The sequence below is a fragment of the Battus philenor genome, unplaced genomic scaffold (genome assembly GCF_028537555.1).
Source record: "Battus philenor isolate CCGP_79_NKW_IND1 unplaced genomic scaffold, ilBatPhil1.0.hap1 SCAF_1, whole genome shotgun sequence".
Taxonomy (NCBI): Eukaryota; Metazoa; Arthropoda; class Insecta; order Lepidoptera; family Papilionidae; genus Battus; species Battus philenor.
In genome coordinates this window covers 16,445,048-16,471,670 of record NW_027181661.1, presented here as the reverse complement: position 1 = coordinate 16,471,670, position 26,623 = coordinate 16,445,048, and the positions used below count along the sequence as shown (strand labels likewise).

The 26,623-nt window shown below is 42.8% G+C and overlaps 1 protein-coding gene across 4 annotated transcripts in view; it reads right to left on the bottom strand.

Annotated features, from left to right (window-relative positions):
• ftz-f1 (ftz transcription factor 1) overlaps nucleotides 1-26,623 on the bottom strand; it is a 138,441-nt gene that overhangs the window by 10,340 nt on the left and 101,478 nt on the right. Inside the window, exons 2-8 of one of the 4 annotated variants that reach the window (XM_068764936.1) lie at nucleotides 24,752-24,828; nucleotides 21,931-22,221; nucleotides 6,433-7,052; nucleotides 3,892-4,150; nucleotides 3,667-3,767; nucleotides 1,002-1,144; nucleotides 674-733 (exon numbers count right to left, since the gene is read on the bottom strand). In XM_068764936.1, the coding sequence (XP_068621037.1) occupies nucleotides 674-733; nucleotides 1,002-1,144; nucleotides 3,667-3,767; nucleotides 3,892-4,150; nucleotides 6,433-7,052; nucleotides 21,931-22,221; nucleotides 24,752-24,767 (1,490 nt within the window). In that variant the 5' untranslated portion in view covers nucleotides 24,768-24,828. Of the gene's footprint in view, nucleotides 1-673; nucleotides 734-1,001; nucleotides 1,145-3,666; nucleotides 3,768-3,891; nucleotides 4,151-6,432; nucleotides 7,053-21,930; nucleotides 22,607-24,751; nucleotides 24,829-26,623 lie in introns of those variants that run through there. The other 3 variants (XM_068764919.1, XM_068764913.1, XM_068764928.1) reach the window with 3 other exon arrangements.

Below are 26,623 nucleotides of genomic sequence, written 5' to 3'. Positions count from 1 at the left end.
CTACAATTAGTGTGTAACGTACTACGGATGTATATGTAATATATAATTGCTGGAAATGTTAAAACATACGACATTATGACGTACGTATTAATAGGATAAGTAATATAAATATATATACATAACTAAAAACCATGTTACTGGAAAAGCGTGTGGTGTGAGGCGTGGAGTTGCCAGTTACATACCGCCTACTGTAATAACTCGAGCACAACTGCGTCAAACATTGGTTTCTCACGCAACTCTCATTATAATAATTTGATTATCGAAAATATGTAGTTATAATATTTTAAAAAATTAAACCATACAATAATTTCTATAGAAATATATATTTTTTATTTTTATAAATAACAAAAAGTTTATGGCTAAATGGCATCTGCTGATTCAGACGAATCGAGGCGGCAGGACGCAGAGAGCGCCTAACCTAAGATCTCTTTATAAGTAGCAAGGCAAGCTCCTAGATGAGTAACGGCTCGCTATATGCCACCATTTCATCGAATTGAAATAATCACAAGAAATCGATAATTTTTTGGATTAGTTATGTAAAGTTATTGAAAAAAAAACACGTACTCTCGCGTGTGCGTAATAGAACTGGCAACTCCAAGTCGGTGCGTTAATGCATAATACATGAACTGTCGCATAAACTAATATATTGTCATATAAGATAGGGGTAACGTACAATCTGTCTAGGGTCGACGCGTGCTCTGCGTTGCGGTTAACGATTTCGCCTCCGATCGGCCTAGAATGAGACACATTACTGGATTTCTGGTTTGCATCGTTTCTTCGCTCATTAAAACGCCCGCCCCCAAGCGGGCGCGAATGAAATTCATTTCACACAATATAAATACGTAAATTTACTTATATATTCAAATTTATTATGCATGATCGGATCCGGAATGAGAAAGCGTGCTTGGTTGTCGTTATCTTCGATCGGAGGTTGCTCTCGAGGTTTTAGTACACAAACATAGAATGAATGGGGGCCGGGGTGATCGCGGTACGAAACTCACTTGCGCTTGGCGTGCAGCATCTCCATGAGAAGGGTCTGTGTGGGCGCCTGCCCGGCGCAGTGCCGCTGGTACAGATGCTCCTCCCCTCGGGCCGCAAGCGCGTGGATCTCCGGCACCAGAGTCACCAATTTGCTAAATTTATCCTGAAATAGTTACGTTCGTGAGACATCACGATAAACTTATCACAAATACAATGTTACAGTCCGTTCGTGTATCGTCATCATTATATCGGCTGTTAGATGCCCACTACATGTTAAGTGCAACAAAAAGTTCTGGTTTTCCACCTGTATGGTACTTCTGGTAGCCACCACTAAATGAACCGACTAGCCAAGGTCACCGGAAGTCGTTGGACGCGAACAACGCAAGACCGTTTGCGTATAAATATAAAAAAAATTACATAGTTTAATTGTAATTGGCAAGCTCACTGTTGCTCAACGAGCCATGGAGATGGCTCGGGATTTCTGTACGAGGTCGGATCAGGAATGATGAGATTCGTAGACGAAGGAATTTCATCGTCATGACCTCTAAGGACCTTAAGATTCTGACGTCGAGACCACTGATCACTGACAGTCGTCTAACATGATGATAGTCGAAAAGACGTTAGATGCAAGCAGCTCCCACCGGTTTCTTTTGAAAATATACGGAGTTTTAGGTCCATCCGTAGACGTCTTACGGCTAAAATAATGATGACAGTATAACACAGGCTATATTACTGCAACGAAGAAAAAAGGTTGGGATCCCACTAAATCCTACTTAGTAATCGACTACAGCAAAGAAGATGCGTCATCAGATCTCTTGTTAATTTCCCATTATTTCCTAAGACTCACGCTTTATACTAAACTAACACGAGTACACGTGCACTAAACATAGAAGGAGAACAAATAAACTATTGTTATTGGTAAGTAATTTTGTAATGGAAGAGGATATTTTGACTAACAGTAGTTCGTTGTTTCAGCCAGAACCGACCGCCTACGTTCAAAATACAATGAAATAATATTTTCCGTTGGCAGCTGCGCTCAAACTAACGTGTTTGTCCTGTACCATAATTCTATGAAGTTCTCTTAATATAGCTATGCTCTTTTAGATAACTCTCGGAAACCATAGTCCGGATGTCATCATTTTTTTAATGTATGTATTATTAGTGATATTCGATCATGTGGGCTGAAACTCTTACGAATGCCACCTTGAAAGAGATTTTCAAAAAAAAGTAATAAAACCCATTACACACTTATGCATAATTATAATTAGTATCTTTGCACTTAATGTGTTACCAGCTTATATTACCCCTTGAGCGTTTGAAAACAAGTTGCTTTTGGGAAAGTCGCCAAAAGTCATCATATTTTCCATATTCAATCATCAAACGTTGGCTCGTATTGACGACTGAATAATTACGTAAACAATTGTATGGTTTAAATTAATTTCTAATTTTAGACAAAATAATAATCTTTAAATACCTTAGGCTACATATCGAACTAAATGGTGGTCGATTCACAGTAAATTAGCTATGCATTTAGTCTTTTTAAGCTATTACATGTATAACCAATGAGCTTGAATAAAATGACGTAATATGTAACAAGGATTCGACGGAACGAGATTGACTTTAAGGAATGACAAAGAGAGTCAAGAGTTGAAGATGACCTAGTCCGAAATCTGACGTTATAAATTTTTGAGAAGGAAATTTTCGAATCTACAATTCAATGGGCATTGTGAGCCAGATGTGTTAGACAAATTTCGTCCGCGGTACGCCGTCTGATACGGATCGCTCTGTCTGTCAATGCTAGACGCCTATTGTGATGAAAATATAGAGAGACCTCGTTTCGCGCCTCGTGCAATATTCTGTTTATTCTTCAAATAATAGCTCTTTGTTCAATTCGAACACAAACGCGGTGGAGCCGCAAAAATATTCAAACGTTTATTAGAACAACACGCCCCGCGGATTTCATTTGAGTGGATCGTAATAGGTCTTGTATTTAATATACCAAACAACCATATCCATCAGAACGTAAGGAGAACGTGACCTAAATAAAGGAGTTCATCATCATCATCATGACAGCCCATAGACCTTCACCAAAGATCGTCAATATCACTACATATATCTTGTTTCCAATATATAAAAATCACACGTGCCTTAATCCATCACGTGCGGTTTAGAGGCTATGGGTATAAAGACCCTAGATCAATAACCTAGTTATCAATATATACATATCGATTCATAGGTCTTTCCTTATTTACATTATAAATCAATATTTACTCTAACAATATCTTCACAGTTAAAACTTCATTCTTTACACTTTTCCTTTCTGTATCTTATTTAATTTACGGCCTGAAAAATAATTATATGTTTTAATTTCTTTCCAGTCCCCCAATCACCAACAACTTTATACAATGTTTTATTATAAACAACAATTGTGGTACATATATTTTTATTTATTTGTCCCCCTAAAAATGGTTATTTGTCACTCAGTGTGGTGTGAACAAACACTTATACACTCCATAGCTGCAAGGACTCCAGAGTTCTCTCGACTTCGGCTTTCACACAGAACGCGGTCAGGTTTTGATCAAGAATGAACACGAAGGCCTCGATTTAAACATTAGCTGCGTAACTCTCCGGAAAGCCTCGGAAAAGTAACTAAAGTATTCCTGTGTTATAATAAATAATGTTTACCTGTATCGAGGGGTAGCAGGTGAGCGTGTAATCCAACAGCGCGGCCTGCACCGTCTGATACCCGTCACGAACGCACTTGACGTTCACGATGCCCCTCACCTCTGAAAGCCCAAGATCAATCTTCAAAATAAATACCACATCGTAAGTAAATCACAATCGCAAGTCACATTGCAAAAATGTACATCCATTCGCGGCATTGCAGCGTCTTCATCAGATGATACTAACCAGGGTTGAGAAGCAGCAGAAACTTGACGCAGATGTAATCTGGGACATCGAATTTGAGCTCTGCCAACTTGTTCTGGAGGTCGTTGAAGTGGTCGGCCAGAGATGGCACGCCGAGAAGGCCCAAGCAGAGTAGATCAAACTTCTGTCCATTGTGCAGCGTGGTTTCATCCGGTAGGCCGTTGTGCATTCTCTGATGGAGGTGATCGAGCACAAGCATATCGGACCACGAGTCTTGGAGCAGCTTCATTTGGTCATCGACCTGCAACAAGCGAGGAGCGCATTGCAACACCAACACATCCACGCATACAGTGTCCGTGGATAAGGGAACCGCCGTGGAGAGTACCAAGTAACCAAGCCTTGCGCTCCGTGGGTAATACATTCGCTTTGCCACAATTTTACAAGTTTATACATAAACTAAGTGTTAGATAAGCACAGTAGTATATATAAATGCGCGCAACCTGGTTACTCGGTTAGTCGGTGCATTTGAAAGATTTCACCGGTTTGTGCGGTGGATGTCGGCGTGTGACGTCATAGCGGCGAGGTACGCTCGTGCGATATTAGACCAGGTGTCGCCGCCGCGCTCTGTTCCCGTGACCCACATCGCGCGTTGCATTATAGCACGGACCGCGTGTTAAATTCACGTTTACGAAACTCTTGAATTTTAGCTGGCCGTTGCCACACCGCGCCTTGCTCAACCGAGTTCGGACCGTCAGAATCGGAGCGGCCGATCTATTGGAACGATCTCAGCGAACAAGCACACTCCGCCCGGCGGTCGTTACATTCGCGTTTATGTAACTCATTTGGGTTTGTGTTACTAAGGTTTCACAATCGCGTCGGAGCCTTGTCCATTAAACGAATAAAATTAAAGGTAACTCTGTGCGGTAGCTGCGTTTTTAGGTCGCTTGACCAGCTCCGTACTTGAGAGACTTTTCGGCGTTCGAGTTGTAATACAAGAATTAGATAGTCTAATTGAATCATTGTAGAACATAAGCATTGTGTTTCACGTGCGCCGGTGACAGGGAGCGTGTGCGTATGACCGTAATCGCTCCCTATCGCGGCCATCTTGGCCCGATAGCGGCTCCGTAAAGTGGGTCAAAGTCGCCGGTGTTATATAGGAGCGCGCCGGTTATGTTTACTTCGGATAGAGAGGCCACGAGCGCCTAGCCTTCTTGTACGTTTACGAGTTCTATTTTCGAATAGCTCGATTTGAAAGAGGACAATGTTTGGAATCGTGTATTAGACATAGCGTATTAGAGCGTGAAATGTCTTCGCTGTGGACTCGCGTAGCATTTGACTAAAGGTTGTTCCGATCCGAGATCCCTTTCGTTTGAACAACGAGAGTGGAAATGTCAAACGAGTAGTATCCGCGAGTTAATTCGACCGCTTACTAGGAACTGTTGCGGATCCGACGGATCCGGCAGCGTATTCTCGACAAATACATTACACAACGCTCACACTCTGGTACGTGCCGAGCGTTAATTTATTTCATTATTTTATTATGTAGAGCGTTAAATTCACTTAGCCGGCCTTATTGTCATTATTTGTCGTTTCGAAACCGTCGCTTGCGCATGTCTAGACCTCGGGAGCCGTGATGTAAGATGGCGTTGAGGTACTTTTTATCGCGCCTGATAAAATGTTACACTCGCCTACATGCTGTTTTTTTAACAATTCTTTCGGCGCCGAAAAAGTATGAAGCGATGTGATTAAAGCGTAGAAGTATGCGTAGCGAGTATTTATAAATAGGTACGCGTTATATTTGTATATTTGTGCGTGTGTAGAGTCGTCGGTCTGTATCGGAGAGGCGCGCAAGTTCACCGCGGCGTTACGCAAGAGAAAGCGAAGAAAGGCCGCGCGGCTAGTTACGTAGCGGTTACGGGCGGTTACGCGGTAAAAAGTGCTCTCCCGCGGCAACTCGGCCACGGCCACTGTGTCAAGTGCGCGACGAAAGTGCAGCGTTGCCGCCCCGCCACGCACCGTTACATCACATCCGTCTGGAGAAAGCGCGGGACCGCAGCGCCCGCCGCCTCCCTGAACGCGCGTTTCGTCGTCGCGGGCGCTACTCTGTCCTAATTCTGATAATGGCTCGTAAACAAGGCGAGCCATTTAGCGCAAATGAGAATTGTTGTTCGCGCGGGAGGCTGCCCGCCGGAGCGAGACGCCGCGACGCGGAGCGGCAACGGCGCACGGCCACGTGATCGCGCGCCTCTTGCGTAAGCGTACGAGCGCAACTCCTCGCTCCACTCCTGCGCTATTGCTGCTCCGTCCGGTCCCCGCTCGCCGCCGCCTCGCGGGGCGCGCCGCGTGCCGCCACCGCCGCCGCGGCGGAGCAGGAGCGGCGGCCGTGGGAACTTGACCCAGTTGCGGGGCGCGGCGTATCGATCACACGCCGCAAGCCGCGCTCACACGACATTCGCAAAGCCTTACAAGTGAAACAAATAAAAATATCGCCGAGCGTCGCAATGCAAACTCGCAAGCACTGGTGTACACCGGAGGGGGTTCGGGAAGTCGGGAGAGGGGACTCATACTTATCTGGAAATTCACCTTTAAATACTTAAAGAACACGGTGTTCCGCGCCCAGTCGACCTGAGAGAAGAGGTTCTGGTCGAGCACTTTGCACATTAGTTCGAAGAGGTCCACCTCGCACTGGTTGTAGGTTTGGCTCTGCAGCAGTCCGAAGAGCGAGTTCTGCCACTCGCGGTCGTCGATGGTCTGGACGAACTCGCGGATCATGGGCGAGACGCGCAAGGTCTCTGTGCTGGTGGGCTCGGTGCTGGAGGGCGTGGCAGCTGCGGTGGCGGGCGCATCAAAGGCGAAGGCGTCAGGCGATGCCGAGTGCGGAGAGTGCGCTTCCCACTTGTCGTGGGAGGGCGGCGGCGGCGGTTGGGGCGGCTGTGGCGGCGCTCCTAGCAGCGCGGGCCCTGGCGACGACTCAGGCGACGACGTCAGCGACGACACTTGCGGGATTTGGATCTCCTGCTTTACGGGCACGGCCGCGTAAGGGGAGCCGAAGCCGAGCACCAGGCCGCCATCGCCCAGTGACCCGCGCAGCGTCTGCACGGCGATTTGTCGCTGCCGCATCATCTGCAGCTTGCGCGCGCGGTCGCGTTTGTACATCGGCCCGAACTTGTTGCGTCCGCCGCGCATGCGGTCGGCTCGCACAGCTGTAACAATACAAACGCACCGCTATCAACATACACACACTCCAATACACATCAACACACATTATCATGTTAGCCTATAGGCCTTCTTCAAGTGTGAGGGACAGTGGATGATCCTTGACTGGAAAACAGCGACTTTAACATTCGGGACATCCCCGCCCCCACAGAAACAAAAAAGGCTTTCCCAACGATAACCACGATGATCGACCGCATACAGTAAGTTTAAACAATTTTATCAGTCAACTTAGTGGTAGGCCTATCCGCGTCGTGTTTGCCGGCTCGTAAACAAATACACTATACTTAAATGTTAGATATAGACGCCCAATCATGACCACTTGAAATACTTAACCTACTCGCAGAAGGCATCTGTATCACCATACACATATTTTAGATCAATTGATCCGTTTATTCTATTTCACATTTCATAATATTCTATAGTTCAGTTGGTAAACAGTGCTAGCATTGAAATAAATTGACCGTCGACTACAAAAAGAGATGCAAAGACATGTGTAGATTTTGTCTAAAGCAAATCCTTCTAGACAGAATTTGGACAATCTGTTTAATGGACGACTAAGTTGCATAATGAGCGGGCATTAAAAGGTGATAACATCCGTAATTAGTCTGTGGTTAACGTTTGCCACTAACCGATATGCGGTCGCTAACTGAACACCTAGTTTTAAACCACAGTTTGAGCTCGGTTCTATCGAACCTTCATTTGTCGCAGTACGTCAACTAGATTAGTCACAAATCTAAATAAAGGAAGAAGGAAATTAGCTAATTATCTATGTTTTAGAGGAAAACTCAATGATTGAAATGATTGAATTGATGATAGAAAACGCAGTCAAACGTGTATGGTAATATATCATGGTACAGTTAAGGACACTAGAAGTCGTTAAAATGACAAGTGACTGCTATTGTAGTGTGGATACAGGGTGATTGGTTATATTAGGGGGACCGGAAAGTACACAACAACACATGCAAGTTTTTATTTCTAATCAACAATATATTCAGCTTCATTATCAACAACCTTTTGCCTTCTACTAGTGTACAAATTTTCAAGGCGGAGAGGTAACAAATCAATCGGTTTTTCTGTAAAATATGTCGACAGAAATGACATTACTTTCCGGTCCCCCTAATAGATGTAAAAACTTAGGGGTGAATGTATTAATCCTTTACTCATAATTAATGTATGCTAAAATGTATCCAAATCTCAACTATTGCGCTAATATTAAAAACGTTAATATTATAAAAAAAGAATCATATTTAAAAACCGGATATCACTACAAATTAAAATTAATTATTGTTTACTAAGTTCCCTGCGAACTTTGTACCGCCAGAATTAGAAGTCCCGTCGCATTCCTATAGAAATAACAAATAAATATTACATATTTCAGAGTGATCAACGAATCAATATGAAATTGAGTGTATTAATTTTAACATTTACAGATTTTGTATCTATAAACAAGCAGTATGTAAATTAGCTTGATGAACATATCAGAAAGAAGGGGTAAGGCGTATTGGTCCAAAGGAAATGAATCAGGTCAACTTTGTAGTTATTTTTTAAGATTGGAAAAATAAAATTAGCTTATCCATTTTTTTTAATCGTTGCTTCCTGCATGTAACATTTTTTCCTTATGTTCTGTTATATCATTGTCTCCTTCTGTCCTTCACAATCTCCATCTTTCATCACATTCAAATCCCTGCATCACCTTCTTTCTCTCATATTTCGTTTCTAGATCACAGTTTGTTAAATTATCACGCATATCCATGTTAGGAGTTCGGTTCAAATACCAAAAAATCGGTAAAACTATTCCGATCACTGTGCACGTACGTATGACCTACAAATCGCACGAACAGATGCGGGTATTTCAATAAATCATCATTAATACATCAGCGAGAACAAAGATAAACATTCGGGTGGACGGACGCGTCGCGATGTATCTCATGAATTCGCTAAAGCGTGCGCTCAACTCGATCCCGGGCAAATGACTTTTCGATGCCGATGTTCCTGCTTTAAATTATACTTTACGTCGCTCTATTAGTTTTTTTTACGTTACAACCGCAAGTGGATGTCCCCTAAATAGAATTTATGTAACAGTATGAGAATAGTTTATTTTAACTACTGTGCTAACAGGTCAATATAACAATATAAGCAGTTGTAGCGGATTGAGACTTTAGATCGTAGAGTTTTGGGTTCGATTCCCGTGATCTGGTATATACTTCACACTATATACATCATTTGTTAGGGGTACCGGAAAGTAATGTCTTTCTGTCGACATATCTTACATCAAAAATCTATTGTTTTTTACCGTTCCAGAATTGAAAATTTGTATACTAGATGGCAAAAGGTTGTTGATTATAAATAAAAACTTGTTAAAAATGTAGTCGTATGAATTTAACTTAAAAAAGCGACATTACTCTCCGGTCCTCCTGATATATAGGATCAGTGCTCACAAACAAATTTCGAGAGGATGGGCAGCATCATCCTTTACATCACCACACTGCCATCGCCAACCTGCCTGCCATGCGTGGCGATTATATTATTACCCAATACGTCTGTTGGTAGCAACGTCGACGACTATAATAACAAAAGTATATAATAGTGTAAAACATTTTGTTTCGGAATGAATTGCGTTTCTGCTATGTAATTTTATGTAAACAGGAAATTATCTGTCGAAGTTTGTTGTTATGTCATAAAGTTCGGAAAACTTAACATTCTTCGCTATTACGTCTTAGTTGAAGCGAGAAGTTTTTTTTTTTATTTTCGCAATAATGATTTATTTTTTTACATAATGACGTACGAAAACAGTGGTGACGCATAACAAATATTAAATTTAGCTTTGTAATGATCCCACCGCTGGGATCCCACCGTGACGCGGGTAATGCTGATTGAACAATTATAATTTGAATGTTAATTTCTCAATCTGACTGTCTGTATATAATTGTTATTATTATACGCACAAATGTTCACTTCTTAATTATTTGATTTGAAAACTACCGGACAGAAGGCATATTAATATTATCGCGGTCTTGATCTTGGGAAGGCAGGTTTGATAGTAATCGGATGGAACGAAAAGGGTGACTCGCCTCCGCTACCAACCAACAGCTAATATAAATTTACAATGACCGTTCACAAGGCCGTGCCAATGTAAACATGCGATTTTTTTTTATACACAAAGCTAAAGCTTTGAACACGTGGCAAATGGAAACGAGAATTTCCCGTGTCAGGCACGGAGGATCGAACTCGATCGGTAAACAGCTGCTACGTTGTCGTGTACACAGAGTGAATAAATTTGAAACGATGCAACCTCGAAATTCGGGACATCGCAGACTTATGGCATCCAAACAGCTTACAGCTGGCTAAATTCCAAATTTCATGCACTATATCTATGCATAGGATCCCGGGTCGGACACGACAAATAATAACTTTTTCTTTGGGAACGGATGTTAGGAGGCCCAATGCTGGGTACAGGCCTCCCATAGCTATCTAACCGGTTTGTAGCAACCTTCTAATGGTCATTTGTCGTAATTTACAGATTGATGTTGTAATTTACGAGGCCTTCTCTAAGCAACTATCTAGGGGTTACATATGTTTATTTAAAAAACTTTCAACCGCTGAGATGAAAGTGAAATAAAAATTCGTAATTTAATTTAAAGTTTTTTCAAAGGGACGGCGGGGGAATTGAAGGCAAAATTAAATTTCCGAACCATACTGTAATGCAAAAGATGCAATGTAAAGAATGAGTGACGACTTTCTTGAATTTCTTCAGGGATTTTAAATTAAATCAACCACCCCGAGGTATTGGCGTGCCTTCGTATTGAAGAGTACCAACTTCGTCTCTACTACAGAGCTTAAATATTAAATTGTATACTTTGAGCAGTTGTTATTGATTTGTTAACATCGGCACGATATCAAATGTACGTTTAATTATTGACATTTTTATACTATTTTGCGGGTAACTGTGGTAGTATTCTCCCATGCAATGCCTATAAGTTATCTTGTAATAAATTTAAGTTCATTAAACAAAAACTTGTTAATACTTCTAGCGTGCAGAAATTTAAGTGACAATACAGTTCGGGAATGAATTCCAACATGTACTGTATCAAGAGTATCACTTAACATTTATTTGAAGGATGACTTATTCCTTTCAACCAATGGACGCCTACGAGGCATAGTTCTCTCCCAAATATAGGCACGACGACCGGTCCTGCGCTGTTCGTATCCATCGAGTTCTCGCGATCTCAACTATATCGTGGGTCCACCTATCGCGGAGTCCAACCACACCGCGTCTACCGACTCATTGTAAAGAACTTTTGGCGCCCTAGAGCTTCGAGCGTATCTCTATTTTTGACCTAGAGTCTTTTTACGAGGTCTGTCGTAAGTGGACACGTCTCAATAATTCTAAATGATGCCTTAGACCCTATAAATAGTTCAATCTGATTCAAATTTCCATCAAATTGATCTCTTCTGCTCTCACGGCGTATTCATATAACTTTAAATAATCCTTTATATAGTAATAATATCGATATGTGAATATTTACACTACAGTTTGTTCCTACGTAGATTTGATGTTCATCAATTTAAAATAATAAAATAATACACGAGATAAATTTTAATACGGCTCAAGTTTTTGCACGCATGTCCCTTGTTAATGGCCATCTAGGTCAATACCACGCCGTCCTTTGTACAGCCAGGCGGTTGTGACCAGAACTGTGTTCCGGTTTACAATGCGCGCCGGAGCCGTAGTATGTTCGATTTGAGAAAACTGACTCATATATATAGCTATCTTTGATAAAATTTATTTTAGTCGATAAGAAAAATTCGTCTGTACTTTCTGAAGGGCTTACTTTTACTGGTTAATGTGAACATGGATTTCTAATTTTAAATAAGGTGAACAAACTACTTTGTTAAAATCGTCCGAAGACACTGGATACAGTAAGCTTTAGTCTATTTGAAAACAATAAAGGTGAACTTTTCAAAGAGCGTGACAGAGTTGTAACGATGGTCATTATTACTTTAACGCGAATAATTACTTGGTTACGTTGCAGCACAAGACTCTTAACAGTTCCATTGTATATTATTTGTAATTTTCTTGAGCTGCAAGCGATATGTTCAGTACTCTATGAAGCCATGTTCTCTTTTTCCAACTCTGATAACATTGCAGGCTAATACCTAAGTTAGGCTACCCACTAAGTGGATCGACGAGAATATTAAGACCGGGAAGTCGCCGGTCGACTGGTCTACGTGGTGATCTTTGGCAGAAGCTTATACTTTGCATTACGCGTCTACTAGCTGCAATGATAATGATGTAAATTTAATGCAAGCAAGTATATGTATAATGCAAGAACTTACGATTGCTATTGTTTTAAATACTTTGTGTTGCCGGGCCGGTTCGTACTCGCTGTTTCTAGTAAATTTTCATTTAAAAGGCAACAAAAAAAAATTCCCTTTATAATGCTAATTGAGCTCTTCCGCGACGGTCCGTCCGCTTCGCCGCCTCGGTCGTTTAATTCGCTTTTTGGTAATTCTGTGTTCATTACTCAATACTGCTACGATTTCAAGCGATAAGAACAAATAGATTTGAGAATAGTTTTATGTACACTCAAGTAATATCATAACGTCGCATTCCAATTTCAAATCACTTACACAATACACAAGTAGTTAGCTACCTCAGTTTCAAAAAACTCGACAGTTGCTCTTTTTAAATTAAATTTAACAATGTATGGTGTATACATTATAATAACCATGCAAATGAGTCAACAAACCAATCTCCACACATTTCGATTAACTAAAAAATAGATTAGATTCTTAAAATGTTTTCAACTGGTAGCCAACTAAGATGTGTTTTACCTCGAGACATTAGGACGCCAAAATATTACATTTAATTTAAGAACAAAATGATTAACTTTTACCGCTTATAAGCAAGTATAACAAAATCAATTGCGTCACTAATTGTCTGTTGAATCATTTTATGTAGACTAAGCACTAAGATTCGATTATTTTTGCCTTGTCATAAATCGATTTCCAAACGATTCGGGTAACGAGATTGCCAAATCGATTATACATTTGTTTTTAATTCTGACAAAGCGGCGGTCGTTTTAAAATACTTGACAATGAGTTCCTTGTAACGTCGTCTGTTGCACGTTCGTAGCCAAAGCGTAAACTCTACCGACCCAAGCTTATTTTAAAAACGTGCTTTACTTATACATGGGGACTGGTTACATGTGTAAAACATTTAGAGTTTAGTAAGAGAATAGATCATTTGTCAGCCAAATTCTTTAAAGCTTTTAGGCCTATTACCAAACATCCTGTATAGTCATCATTGTGAAATTTACATTAATTGATTTTTTGTATTGGAATGCGATAGGACACCGACTTAAACGTTAACAAATTTTAATATGTAGTAATCCGAATTTTTAAGAGCTTTTTTTTAGTTTATCACTGCGTTATTTCTTATGCTTTTATTACATTGATTTTAGATACGATGTATGACACGTTATTTGACGGTAAATAAGCAATACATCGGATTTAAAACATGTCTTAGGTATTTCATTACATGGCGAATAATTTACTGTTTATACTTAGAGTAAACAAGGAATTTTATTTGAATTTAAAAATCTGATTTCGTTAACTATGTATTCGTAAACGCCAACACGCCAACGTGCAAAAACGAAGGCAAATAACCGCGTTCCTTGCTGCCAAATTAATCAAATTAATATTCATAGAATCGAAACCTGCCCGTACATTTATCACGAAATCGAATATTTAGGTCATGGAATACAAGCCGGAAAGTTGTGCAGACGAGATAAAGACGATAACTGTCCGGTCGGATTCGGCGGCGGCGTTATCGGTCTAGTCTAGAGGCGTCTCAGCTTATCGCGACCGCATAAAGCTGTGAATAAATAGCGCTTAACCTGGAACGGAAGGGGCTTTAGGAGTGCGCTGCCATCTCGCCCAGCGCTCGAGTTAAAAATAACAACCAGTTTTTATTGTAGCCAACGCGCCTCTGTGCGACAGGGACGCATTCATAGGGCACCCCTGTGGATGCAAGAGGGACGACTAGTGCAACGGATTTAGAGCATTACTGCGTGCAATTCCTCCAGTTTCGTATTGCGGCTTTGAGAGAATACGTATACTATATATATACATCTTTATTCCTTCTTATACACTAAAGGACTAGATCAAAGTCCGCTGACGCTCAGCGAGATATTTCTTCACAAATCATTTCTTTAACAAGTTTAACTTTTAACATAACTCGAGTTAATTATAATGGTCTGTAGTTATTAATGTAATGAACACGACATCACTTCGTGGGATATAATATTCTATAACGCCGCTAAAAAATCGTAATTATGTCGAAATACGCAAGGACAAATGGTACTTAACGAGATATTGTTACGGTTAACTGTTAACTGAGTAACTGTTACACTGAAACAAGTCCCCAGGGTCGTCGCCAGGGTCGTCCCTTGACACAATTGAATGAACAGGTTTTTAAAGTTTATCGGCGGCGGTGTTATGCAATCGAATTTGATAGTTAGAAATATTTTCGTACCGTATGCTTAGGTAATTGAACTTGATGCCTCACAGCGCTTTGCGGACGTGGTTATATGTTAATTTCGTAAATGAAAACTTAACAGAACATAGCTTAACGCAGTCCCTGAATTTTTGCTTGTGTATATATATGCCTTAATGAAATCTCCCTCACGCGCAAGTCTTGTAAATTGTCTCAAGTGTCTGCACGGTAGCCGGATGGTGAGTTTATCGCGCGCCCGGAGAAGGGATCTCCTCCCCGACCGTTACAAACGACAATTTGCGAGACGGATATAATGACTAACACTACATATTATGACTGAATCGAACAATCAACTTTGGTTACCGCCTTATATGTATGCTCTCCAAACATTTTTTTGTGGGTGAATTTAATTACCAATGTATATTAGAAGCCGAGATCGTATCGAGCGCTGGTCCGCGTAGCGTGAGAAACGCACCACGAACACGCGAGCCGGGCGCCCGACTGCGGTCTGAACGTAACGATTTTTCGAATCAAAAGGGAATGATTCTCGAATATGAATCGAGCGCGTTTAAAATGGTTTTAATCATCTAATGTTATTATAATGAGCACGCGATCGGTGCCGATAATGCGCGGACGAGGTCAGGCTTTTATTACACAGCTAAACTAGATCAAGGTCAAGGTCATTTTCACAAGTCAAAAGCTCACGTCTTGGCGACAAGTAACAAGCGCACAGAAATAGACGCGCGGACGGGCGGGCTCGGGCTCACCTTCGCTCCGGCTTCGGTAGTTATTTGTATTGGTGGCCCACTTGCCGGAGATGGGTCAAGGTTGCATCGCGGCCAGGATTACGAGCGCCGCACCGCCGTGTATGGCACGAGAAACAACCCTCCGAGATGCCGTTCGCCGAGCGAGTATGACCTTGGCGTGCGCAGCGGGGCCATCAAATGAAGTAATCGTGTCAACGTGATAAAAAATAGTGTATTCCGAAAGGACGGGAAGAGGTGGGGATCGCTCCTTGTACCGACGAGTCAGTGAAACTTGGTCAAGGCTGCCCCCCTCCCTCCTCCCCGCCTGCACGCCTCCCCGCCCGAGCGGCTCCGACAGCGGCCGAACGCAGCCGAGCGCGCACAAGTATAGGAGCGTACACAGCCGCGCGCTGGTTACACAACAACCGAGATAAATCATCACCCGCAATGATACACAGAACTGTGTCAAGATCTCATGTGAACATTTAGAGACGACAATATCGCACCTAGCCCGACAACGCTTCGATTGCGGCTCGGACGCGGCCTACATACGGTTTCCTATACGCGATTCCATTGGTCGGAATTACCTCCGGCGTAAAGTTCGCAATGCAATTTGAATTCGTTAACAATATACAACAGTGGGAGCTAACCGATAGACGTATTGGGATTGCGGGCAGAACTAGAATTTACGCATTGGAACCGGTTCGGCGCCTCGAAGGCGTCGCGCCCAAATCCCGCCGAGATGACGGCGCCCCTAAAACTGTCGTAATAATAAGACAGGTAATACCTAAAAAATAGAAAGGCCCGGTGCGCGAGGCCGCTCTGTCGAAACACTCGATTCGGGTCAAGGCAGTGCGCCGAAATAGTCGGCCGGTGCGAGTTTTTATTGTGATCTAACATCTGCGGCGCCGCGAGTAGATTCACTGAAAGTACGGCGCGATTGACCATAGCACAGTGAAGACCAACCGACCCTTCGTAGAATCCTTCGTAATAAACCGGAGCCCGTCCGGTAAGATTCCAATAAGAAGCGAAGTACAAGTCGTTTTTAAAACGCACCCGCCGAGACCCAATTCACGAGGGTTGCCAAACGACAGCGGGCCTCAAATTTCGTAACGACTTTCGCACATGGAATGACTGATAGACATCGCGCGCGTTACGTTGCGGGGCGTGTACGCAATCGAGTCTGTTGTCGACTCGGCCGCCCGCCGGTGAGTAGGTCTCTTGGATAATTGTCGAATAGTTAAAATGTGCGGCACGATGCGCCGGCGATGGGTTGCTTACGTAAGGTGACGTGTGCGGAACCCATTGCTCCCTTTACAATAAGTTTCTTTTAACTCCCATAATCCAACACCTCGAAAGATGTCGATAAATAATAGAGAAGTTGATTTTTACTATTTTTCGCTAGATAATTTGTGCAATGAAATATGTGAGGTATATATGTAGTCACGATCCGACCAGATGTCGCGTGGCCCGAATGCGAGCAAGCTAGCAGGCGAGGTGGGGCAGTGAATTCGGCACGCGGGTCCGCGAGCATGTAACGCGATACGTGTTCGGGTCACATTTGGGTAGTGTGTTGCGACAGGTCGAGCGAGGCGTCTTGTGAAACGGCACTTGCGCAGCGTACCCCAGCGCGCCGAGTTTCGACACGTACACGTACACTCGCCGCAACAAACCGCCGCCACCCTCTCGCTCTCGACTGTACACACACTGATTATACAATATTACGATCGTCTAACATAATTTATTCATTTAAACCATCGATAATACGAATTAATTTTTTTTAATTATCCTCGACATCTATAAATACAGCCCGTTAATCCTTTATTTCGAATGAATATGTTTGAAGATTTCTATTCAGACTACATCGATTAAAAAATAACACCGGGTCGATGTACGTACATTTATCGTCACTACAACAAGTAACTGGTTTCGTAGTGCTCAGTGTGTCAGTGGTACAGATAGAGCTCGCTTACGTAATCCATGGGTAATTTCGCACGGATAAAGTCAGCCGAACAAACCGAACGCCGTCTCTTTTTACTGGCATTTCGGTAAATGGGTCACCAAATGCATCGGCACCGGCGTCGAGTCGCTCCTTATTGTGAGATATTTCTCAGGTGGTGTCGACACGCTATGATTTCCGAACTCTGTATCTATTTCCTCGCTAGGTTTTTTTTACAATCCCTCAGTATTTACAAGACAAAAGCGGGTAGTTAGGCGCTGTTATGCCTTCATGGGCAAGCGAGACCTCCGTTGTCGGTGACATTGCACAAGGCGCAAGCGGGGTTCTCGCAACCGCCATTCGGGTCAGCCATTTGAGACGATTGGGCCATCTGACATTAGGCTACTGTAACGATATTACGTTTGGATTTCGAACCGTTTTGTTCACTACTTATTGCAATACAGTAAACTTAATTTTTAAATCCCAGCTTGTTATATTTATTTATTCATCAAATATGGAGTTCAGCGGTACCGAATCCGGACGCGGTGTGGGTGGTAGGCTGGCTCTGCAATATATGGATCTACGAAGTCGCCGGAAGTCCCTCGATGCGATCAGCGCAGGACCGGACATCGTAGTGATCTTTAGGCCTAGGGCTTATATGGGAAGTCTATCCGTCTCAAAATCTAATTTGATAGACAGCAATTTTTTTTTTGTTATAACTTTCTAGAATATTCTATATATGGTAACATTAGATGTTATTAAAGGGTGTATAAGTTGTAGGCAAGTGGAGGAACTACATTTCGGACAAACCGTATCCCGTAGTTCAGGCGAGCGTTGTACGGCAATCTATTTGATAGCTCATTGTGCATAGCGTCATTGTGCGTAGTGTTCCGCTGGCCAAACAATTCATTTCAGGCGCTCGCTGACCATCCTAAATTGCGAACTCAACGAACACTTCAATTGAGTCTGTCGAGTTTGGATGACGAGCGGAATCGGTCGAGTCGATTGCTATACATTGACAGCTATATTGTCTCCGTGACTCTTTAACGCTACAACCATCTCATCATTAAACTCTATATGCACCTTTACTATTTTTGTGTAAAAACACTGTTGTTTTTATCTATACATCTACAGATCCTTGATTAGCATAGACCATCACTCAATACTTTTTTATGTATTCTTCACAGGAAAGAATTTTATGTAACATGTACCTTATTTCATCATTACAGATTTCAGTTATAGATTTTAATAGGAAATGTATCAAAATCGGGGGATATATTTATAAATGAAACGACAACCGAGATCCGCGGTTACCGACACAAAAATCCGTTGCATTATTCACGAGAGCTGAAACGTGAATTCCGTGGCCTGAAAACGTTTCGCTAACGTAATAACAAACGAGATTTATGTATAACACCTGTACGTATATTATATTCATCGGTGTTCATGTTATACATGATAAAGTTGTATAATTTAGTAGCCGAAAGTTATACATTTGCCATTACTAAAATTCTGAAGGTAAATAATTTTTTCGGCGCGCTCGCTATGACGTAATTCATGCAGCGTTGTGAATCGTGAGTTGATTCTTTGTCGATTAAAGCATAAACTAAGTTTTTCTCGGTCGCGTGCACGAGTCGTTCATTAGATACGTGGTCCTACAATAGTAGCCTTATGTAGCCCTTCTAGACTTTGAATTTCTAAAGATTTATGTTTTAATGTATCCAACTTAACCTTCGCCTCGACAGAGGAGTAAGTTACCACGTAAATGTAACTGATTTCAATCTGAAATTTCAGAGGGTATCAAACATGACTTTCTCTGTCTACCCAGCTGCCAAGAGGGCAAGTTATGTTTTAAACGGAAGATGCACCAATACGTCTAGCGCTCTCTCTCTCTCTCGTTCTATACTAGTGTGCTTTATGTAACCCTTTTAAACTTGAACGACTGAAGAGGTGTTGTGGGTAACCATAACACATACGTAACGTTCAAAACACGCAACAATGTATTCAGCCCCTCCAGGGGTATCGTACCTTGTTAACGTATGCACTTTTGAGTCTATAGAGTGTGAGTGGGCGGGTGGTTATTTGGCATGGCATGGCAGGGCATCATGGCAGGGTAAGGCGGGACAGTGCGATGGTGCGTTTTGTTTATTGAGACCGCGGCGCGCGTAATGTATGTTGCAAACGGCACAGCATCTGGCGAAACGCGGCGAGCGGTGCACGCGCACACCGCACGCACACAGCGGCAACATCGCGCCGCGTCCGTACGTACGCACGCACATGCGCATCGCGGCCCCGCTCGCAAGTAGGTCAGGGCGCTCTGCGGCCGCGCGCGTTTTAAATTTAGAACGATCCGCGCTACAAACCCCGCCCAACTCCACCGATTAATTTGCCACCTTCCAAATTTTCACCTGTCTTCGACTGAGCCCAAGGCTTCGGCTTAATTCAATAGTACATAACGTAATTATCTAGACGATCCTTGAGGGAGGTGGAACAAGGCATACCTTGCAGTGGGCTTCTATCAGCTGATATGTTGATGCAAACATTGTCAAAAATCGTTTAATTGCTAATGGCTATTACACTGAACACAAACAAAAAATCGAACAATATACCTGCACGGTCCTGCTGAATTTCTTTAGCTGGGACTTCTCATACATTTCATCCCAATTAGATTATAGACTCAACTCGACATTAACCAGAAATTTTGTATCGTAAGTTGACTATAAAATTTTTAAATTTGTAATAATTCATTCAACGAGAAAAAACTAGAAGGTAGATTGTAAACATGTTTCATACTGTTTATAATCTACCTTAAAAATCAGAATCATAATACGGGCTCCTTAAGACCGGTCTTCGTAGCGATATTTGTGGGAGTCTTATGCCTTGCAGCCGTCAATCTGCTGATATGATGAAGAAAACATTACTGCTAAGTTTCTTTCGCCTGTTCATCCGGGTCTAACACATTTATCAGACGGTAGACTCATAAAGAGATATGATTAGTAAAAAATTTTTGAAATTGAAATCTCATCTCCATAAATTTAACCACGCAAACAATATCATCGGGTTGTTAGAGGGTCTCTGGATTCGGACAGTGGTAGACGGTTCACCTAGCAAATCTTTGTGTTGTTTGAAAGACCAATGTCTTGCAGCATGGTCTACAGCACATGAAGACGAATTATATCACTTACATGAAAATTCTAATAATGAAACCAAAGATTAGCCGACTATACAGATCGCATATTACGCTTTTAAAATATGTCTCAAATCTAAAAGTAGATTTATAATTTCATAATATTAGTTTTATAACTACCCTCAAATATCTATACTCGCATGTGAAAATTTAAGTTTACATAATTCACACGCAAAACGCTTGCTTACAGAATCCTTTTCATCCGGTGAATTCATAACGTGATGATTCTGAAGGTTTGAAGCAGCGCTTCCATTTTGCCTACTACCTTCCCGTGCAGAGATGGAGCTCTAACAAGATATGAGTTTCTCCGCCATGATTGCTAATTTACATTCGGGTATCTTATATATAATGTTACTAATCTTTTTTTTTAATATATGAGTTCGTAGCTTTAAGATTGCCTTATGCTGTAAGTTCGACATGTTTTTAGTTTCTATTTAGTTTGGGCTCTTCTGATATTATTTCAGAAAGTACAAAAGTGATTAAGCGATCCTACGTGGTTAATAAAATAAATAAATAGTCGCAATTTCATTTGCACGATAGGATTGTCGTGAACAATTCGCGGATGCATTGAGCAATATCGGCAGTAATGAAATACATTGCGGCGTAAGAATTGAAAAGTAGCCGTCGTCCCTCGCGCAAAACCTTGGGGCTAGCCCTGCTTACAAACTGGTTATGTAGACTCAACTCTGTAGCCCTTACAAAATAGCAAATAAACAAGTTTATATCGCAACCCGCGCTAACCAAATTATTGCAGACGTTGCAGAAACTTTGAAGAGTGCCATATCCAAATAAGAATGGTATTCGCGCTGGTTTCTTTTCATGAACTACGAGTGAAGGATTTTTTCTGTGCTTCAAAATTAAACTTGAATCGGAATTTATTCTTATTAATACTAATTTAAAATACGATACATTGAATGCATACGAACAAATACATTAATACGAAACTTTACAACTAGATTATTTCAGTGAAGTTTCTCGTAAACTCCTACAGTTGAAAATAAGATTTGAAACTGCTCTTCGTTCTCTGTTAGTTTTAAATGACCATATGTTTAGAAGAGATACTAATAAACTTACGAATTCTTTAAAAAGCACAATAAATTGTAAGGCGCACAACTGTGGAAAAACAGACAAACATAATAAGCATGATGATAGTAATCTTATTGGAATAAAAATGTAACCTAATGTTTTGGTAACGAACTGGAAGTGATCTGAAATGTAAAATGATATTGTATGGCACAGGACGAGTACAGAATGTGTAGATACTCAATTGGGAAGGTAGCTCAAGCTGATCGAAAACCGCGAAGAAATGTTCGCTCGGCTGAAAACTTTCAATTTTGATGCAGCGACCGTCGCCGCGTGATGTAATGGCATCTCGGGCGCGAGTTGCAACCGCGATTACACACGACCTACATTCCCAAAGGAGAAGACGTGGGCAGATAGGGCCGCAGTAGTATAGAGAAGTGCAGAGTAGCAGTAGTATGGAGGATGAACTGACCTTCGAGCTTCATGCCGACGTCCAGGCACTTCTGGAAGCGGCAGAAGGGACAGCGCTTCCGCTGTGTCTTGTCGATGTGGCAGGCGCGCTCGGCGACGCACGTGTACACCTTCTTGTTCTGCACGGTGCGCTTGAAGAAGCCCTTGCAGGACTCGCAGGTGAGCAGGCCGTAGTGGTAGCCGCTGACCTTGTCGCCACATACAGGGCACAACTCCTCTATCACATCCTTGGTGTCGGTCTGGTCGCAGACGGTGCCGGCGGCGGGCAGGTAGGCTCCGGGCTCGCCGGCGCCTGTCGGGAACAGATACGTGGTGTCCAGGTTGGCGTAGCCGAAAGGCTGCTGCTCCGGCGCGCACTGGTATGCGGCGCCCTGCGGCACGTACTGCTGCGCGGCGGCGGACGGCCCGCCCGCACCAGAGCCCTCGGGGCCCGGGCTCAGGTCGAACGGGGACATGTTGAGGGACATGAGGCCTGTCTGCTGGTCCATCGTCATGCTCGGCCGCGCGCGGCGGCTGCTGCTCAAGGGATCCGGGGCGGAACCGCGCTCGGACGCAACGTTCACACAGTCACCGAGTTCACTGGCGGGCAACCGCAACACTATTAGCCGCTCGCGGGCAGCACCTGTTCGTACACTAGTGCTGGCGATGCACAATTCCGGCACATGGTCGTCGGAGCGGACGGGTGGACGCGTGCGGGTCGCGGCCGGCTGCTGCGGCGACTGGCGGCGGACGCTCGCTTAGAGGCTGACGGTGGCGCGAAGTTGCGATCGCGTGGCGGGCAAGTTCGGCGGCGGCGCGCGTGCCGCTCGGAGGACGTTCCGCGATCGACTGGCGGCGGCCGGCAGCGCGGCGCGCGTGCCGGCGCCTCCCGCATGCGCGCCCCCTCTCCCCCCTACCGCCCCGCCACCGCGCACACCGTCGCACCGCACCGCACGCCCCCGCCCGCTCGCACAATGGAAAACGATTAGGAGCCCATGTAATAAGTGAAAGTGAGTCGGTGACCCACTTTCCCGCGATCCAGGTCTATGTTAGTGCGCGTTCGCGCGGTTGCGCCACCGTGCGGGCGGGCGGACGCGGCGGGGAAGGGGGCGCACTCCGGGGAGGAGGAGGCAGCGGGGAGCACCCCGGCGTGAGGCGGCGGGCGGCGGGGGGGCGGCCCACTGACCCAGTTGAGCGCGGTGCCGCAGCAGGGCAGGGTTGCCGCGCCCGCTGCTTGTTTACGTGCGCGCGACATTCGGCTCCGCAGCGAGCACTTCTCATTGCGCCCGCGCAACGACTCATACAGTCCAGCTCCGATCCCTAAGAACCTACGCGTCGACTAATCTACTGGCTTGTGGGTCCATTTTCATAGTTCACAAATGGTATGGGCGGTCGCAAGCTATGACAGAATAAGCCGGCCTTTTGAAAACGTTTCTCTCTTTCATCGATCAAGGGACTCGCGTTCACATAAAACTTTAAAGACGGTTAATTATTATTAGTCTATTGAAAGAAACGGCCGTTCGCCGCCGGCCAACTTTCTCCAAAGGGCCATAAAATAACCATAAAGGACCTTAAGTTCCGTTAAGCGGAGGAGAAATAAAGGTTCGGGTACATGTTTAGGGCATTAAAAAATTTCACGCATAATTGTTGAACCGCAGCCACGGGGCGAAGTTTAACTACTGTAACAACCCTGAAACACGATTATCTGTAAGCAGAAAAGCCGAGCCAGCGGCCAACTGTAGTGGGTGCAATTCGTGAAGACCCACAACGGCGCATTGATTAAGAACAATCATTTCACTTATTTACTAACTCGCCGACTCTAACCTACATCCAGAATTCGGCGAACAAATTTGTAGGCATCTATATAATCGTAACGAGCGTATTTCGACAGACGAATATTGTTCGAATGTTCTCACATAGTAAAAATTAATGAGCGAACGCATTAAAACACAATCGGTCAAAAAACAACAAAAGCCCATTCAATATCAAAAGCGAAATAAATTAAAGATCTTGACCCAGTTCGCTTAAAATCAGTCAACGGGTCATGAACGTGCGGTGGCAGCCTTGCGCTCACCGACAGCCTCCTAAAGCGCTGCAAGCCGATTTGCGCGAGACCCTACATGTACTGGCGTCCGCAACGCAAATCTTATGAAAGAATTCGCGGCGCCGTAGAAAGCACGCTAATGATCGATGAGTCAATGAGTTTCGATTTCATAATGAAGACCTGGATCGCGCACAGCGAAGGCGGCGAAGCCTATACAAAGTGTGCCATTTTCACTATCGACCAGACGTCGCGGCCTCAAACGAAAGCAAGAGTGCATCGGCGCACGCGCAACTTTACTTTCTTCGCATGCGCAACATGACGTCACACTTTCCCCACGCTCTGACGCGAGCTGATGTAACAAGTCCGACGCTCTTATCGCAGTACGACGCGAGCGAAACATTCATGCGGGCTTTACCTATTAATTATTCATTCGGCGGGTTGTGCTCACGTGAAACAGAGGGTTTCCTGGCGTTTAACCCGGCGGTACAGGTCTTTGGACAGCGGTGTGAATGATAAAGTAAACAGATTCAGTTTAATATGGAATTATTTCTGCCCACTCAGTCACGGGTTAAATTAACATAAAAAATTTTCATAAAGCTTTGAAATCTCCCGTGGCTGTTTCATAAAATCTCTGTTGACGTCCTTTACATAACATAACAACTCGCAGAACAAACGGCGATGTTATTATGAATAAAATGTGGTTTGCTAAAAGGAATCTAAAAGTAAAATAAAATACGGACATCTTAAAACACTAAATAAAACCTTTACATAAAGGATTTGCATGCTTATGATTAAATACCATCGAGCCAAATCATTCTTTAGAGCGTCGTAAGTAGGACTCGAGCCGGGGCATCCCAGGTTCACGAGCTTCGGTACCTTAACAGAGATACATATGTGAATTACTTAAATAGCAGTTGCAATTTCACTAAAATAAGTGGAATTAAGAAGATTTTGAGCAGCTAGGAGAAACGGATTTCTCCTTAACGCAGATTCACACTAATGTGCCCTCTGCGCCCCGCGCTCTTGAACTCGCGGAATCTGCAATGCCACTAGGGTAGCAGTTAAGGGTTAGTCACCTAATGTAAATAATATTATTATACAGGTTATGCATAAGATTTAGTTAAGGTAAACATAGAGCAGAGATTGGATTCTAACAACCTCGTCTAACGGAATACTTTGTCCTGTAGGCAATTAATTGTACGGTGTTACAATATACCTCCAAATTATTATGTAATAAATTTAAGAAGCTCATTAAAGAAAAGAAAGAGATGGAGAAATCATTTTATTTCAATAGGGGTCTTCTGGTAGTGGTCACTTTAAACGATCCTACGTGGACAATAAAATGAATAATAAAAACATAACGTTTGTATATATCGTACGAAAAAAAAAACATTCAATAAAATTATAATTTGAAATTGTTAGCATTGATATAAGGAAAACTAATGTAACACTTCGTGTACACAAGGAATTTATAGATATATGTAGTTTCTACATCTGTGGGAGGATAACAAGGGTGGAGGGGCGTAGCGGGGTGGCTGAGGATTGAGGGTGCGAGGGAGTGTGGCCCGCGTTTTGGGGATTCGAGCCAAGTGCATTGGGTCACTGGGTCAATGATACCGCCACCGTAACGAATTCAGCTAAGCCAGGGGTTAAATATTTTAAAGCGGGAACATTTTTCTCGATACCGAACCTTATAGTGGACAAATCACATAAAATAATTTTGATACGTTGTTCAGGAGATTTAATACTTTTAACTTTTGTTAATATTGACCTTTTAAATGTATAGTTCTGTTTTTATCTGTAATCTGTGGATGTGGAAATAACATGTAAAATATTGTTGTGCACATGTAAATGCATATCGTCAACTTAAGCAATATCGTAAACATATACAAGTGTAAACAGTTGCAGGCTGGTCTGTTAAATTGTAAATAAATAAATAAATACGCAGGCACGCGTGAAAACATCGAGAGTACAAAGTCTTACGTTTAATATAAATACGATTTATTTGTACGCAAAAGTAGACCGAACGCATAAAATTATCATTATGTATAATATTGAATGTCATGTGTAGTAGTGTTATGTAGCTCTATTATACATGACGGTAGAACACGGGTTCAATCCTGATAAATCCTTCAATTTGTATGAATTCTCTAGGTACAGGTATAAAAACTTTAAAGCGGTAAATATAAAGTTCGAGCCAATAATTTTGCATAAAAATATCACTCTGATATATCCAACATTAATTGTTTCTTTCTGCAGGAAAAATCAATTATATCTTACTATCTGTTCTTTTGGTGGTCTGAGGGAGAGATAATAAACAATAATTCGTTTTATTATGTAACAATTCAAATTTTAATAACGATACAACTTACTATATTATCAATAAGTTATTTATTATTTTTGAAACCTCTTTGGATTGGGTATACCATATATAAATGGATATCAAAATCACTTCTTTAAACATTTCACTTATAATCATCCCGTATAGAATACGGACGCATTCTAGGATGTATGTGTGCAATGTGTTAAATTCACCAATAAGCTGGGGTAGTGCGGTAGATGACCCATGCGTTCTGCTAGAGAAGGTTTGTATCCAATTGTACGACCATTACTATGCTAATATAAATACCTCAGATTTAAAACAACAAACGATGACAAAGGCACGCCTTAT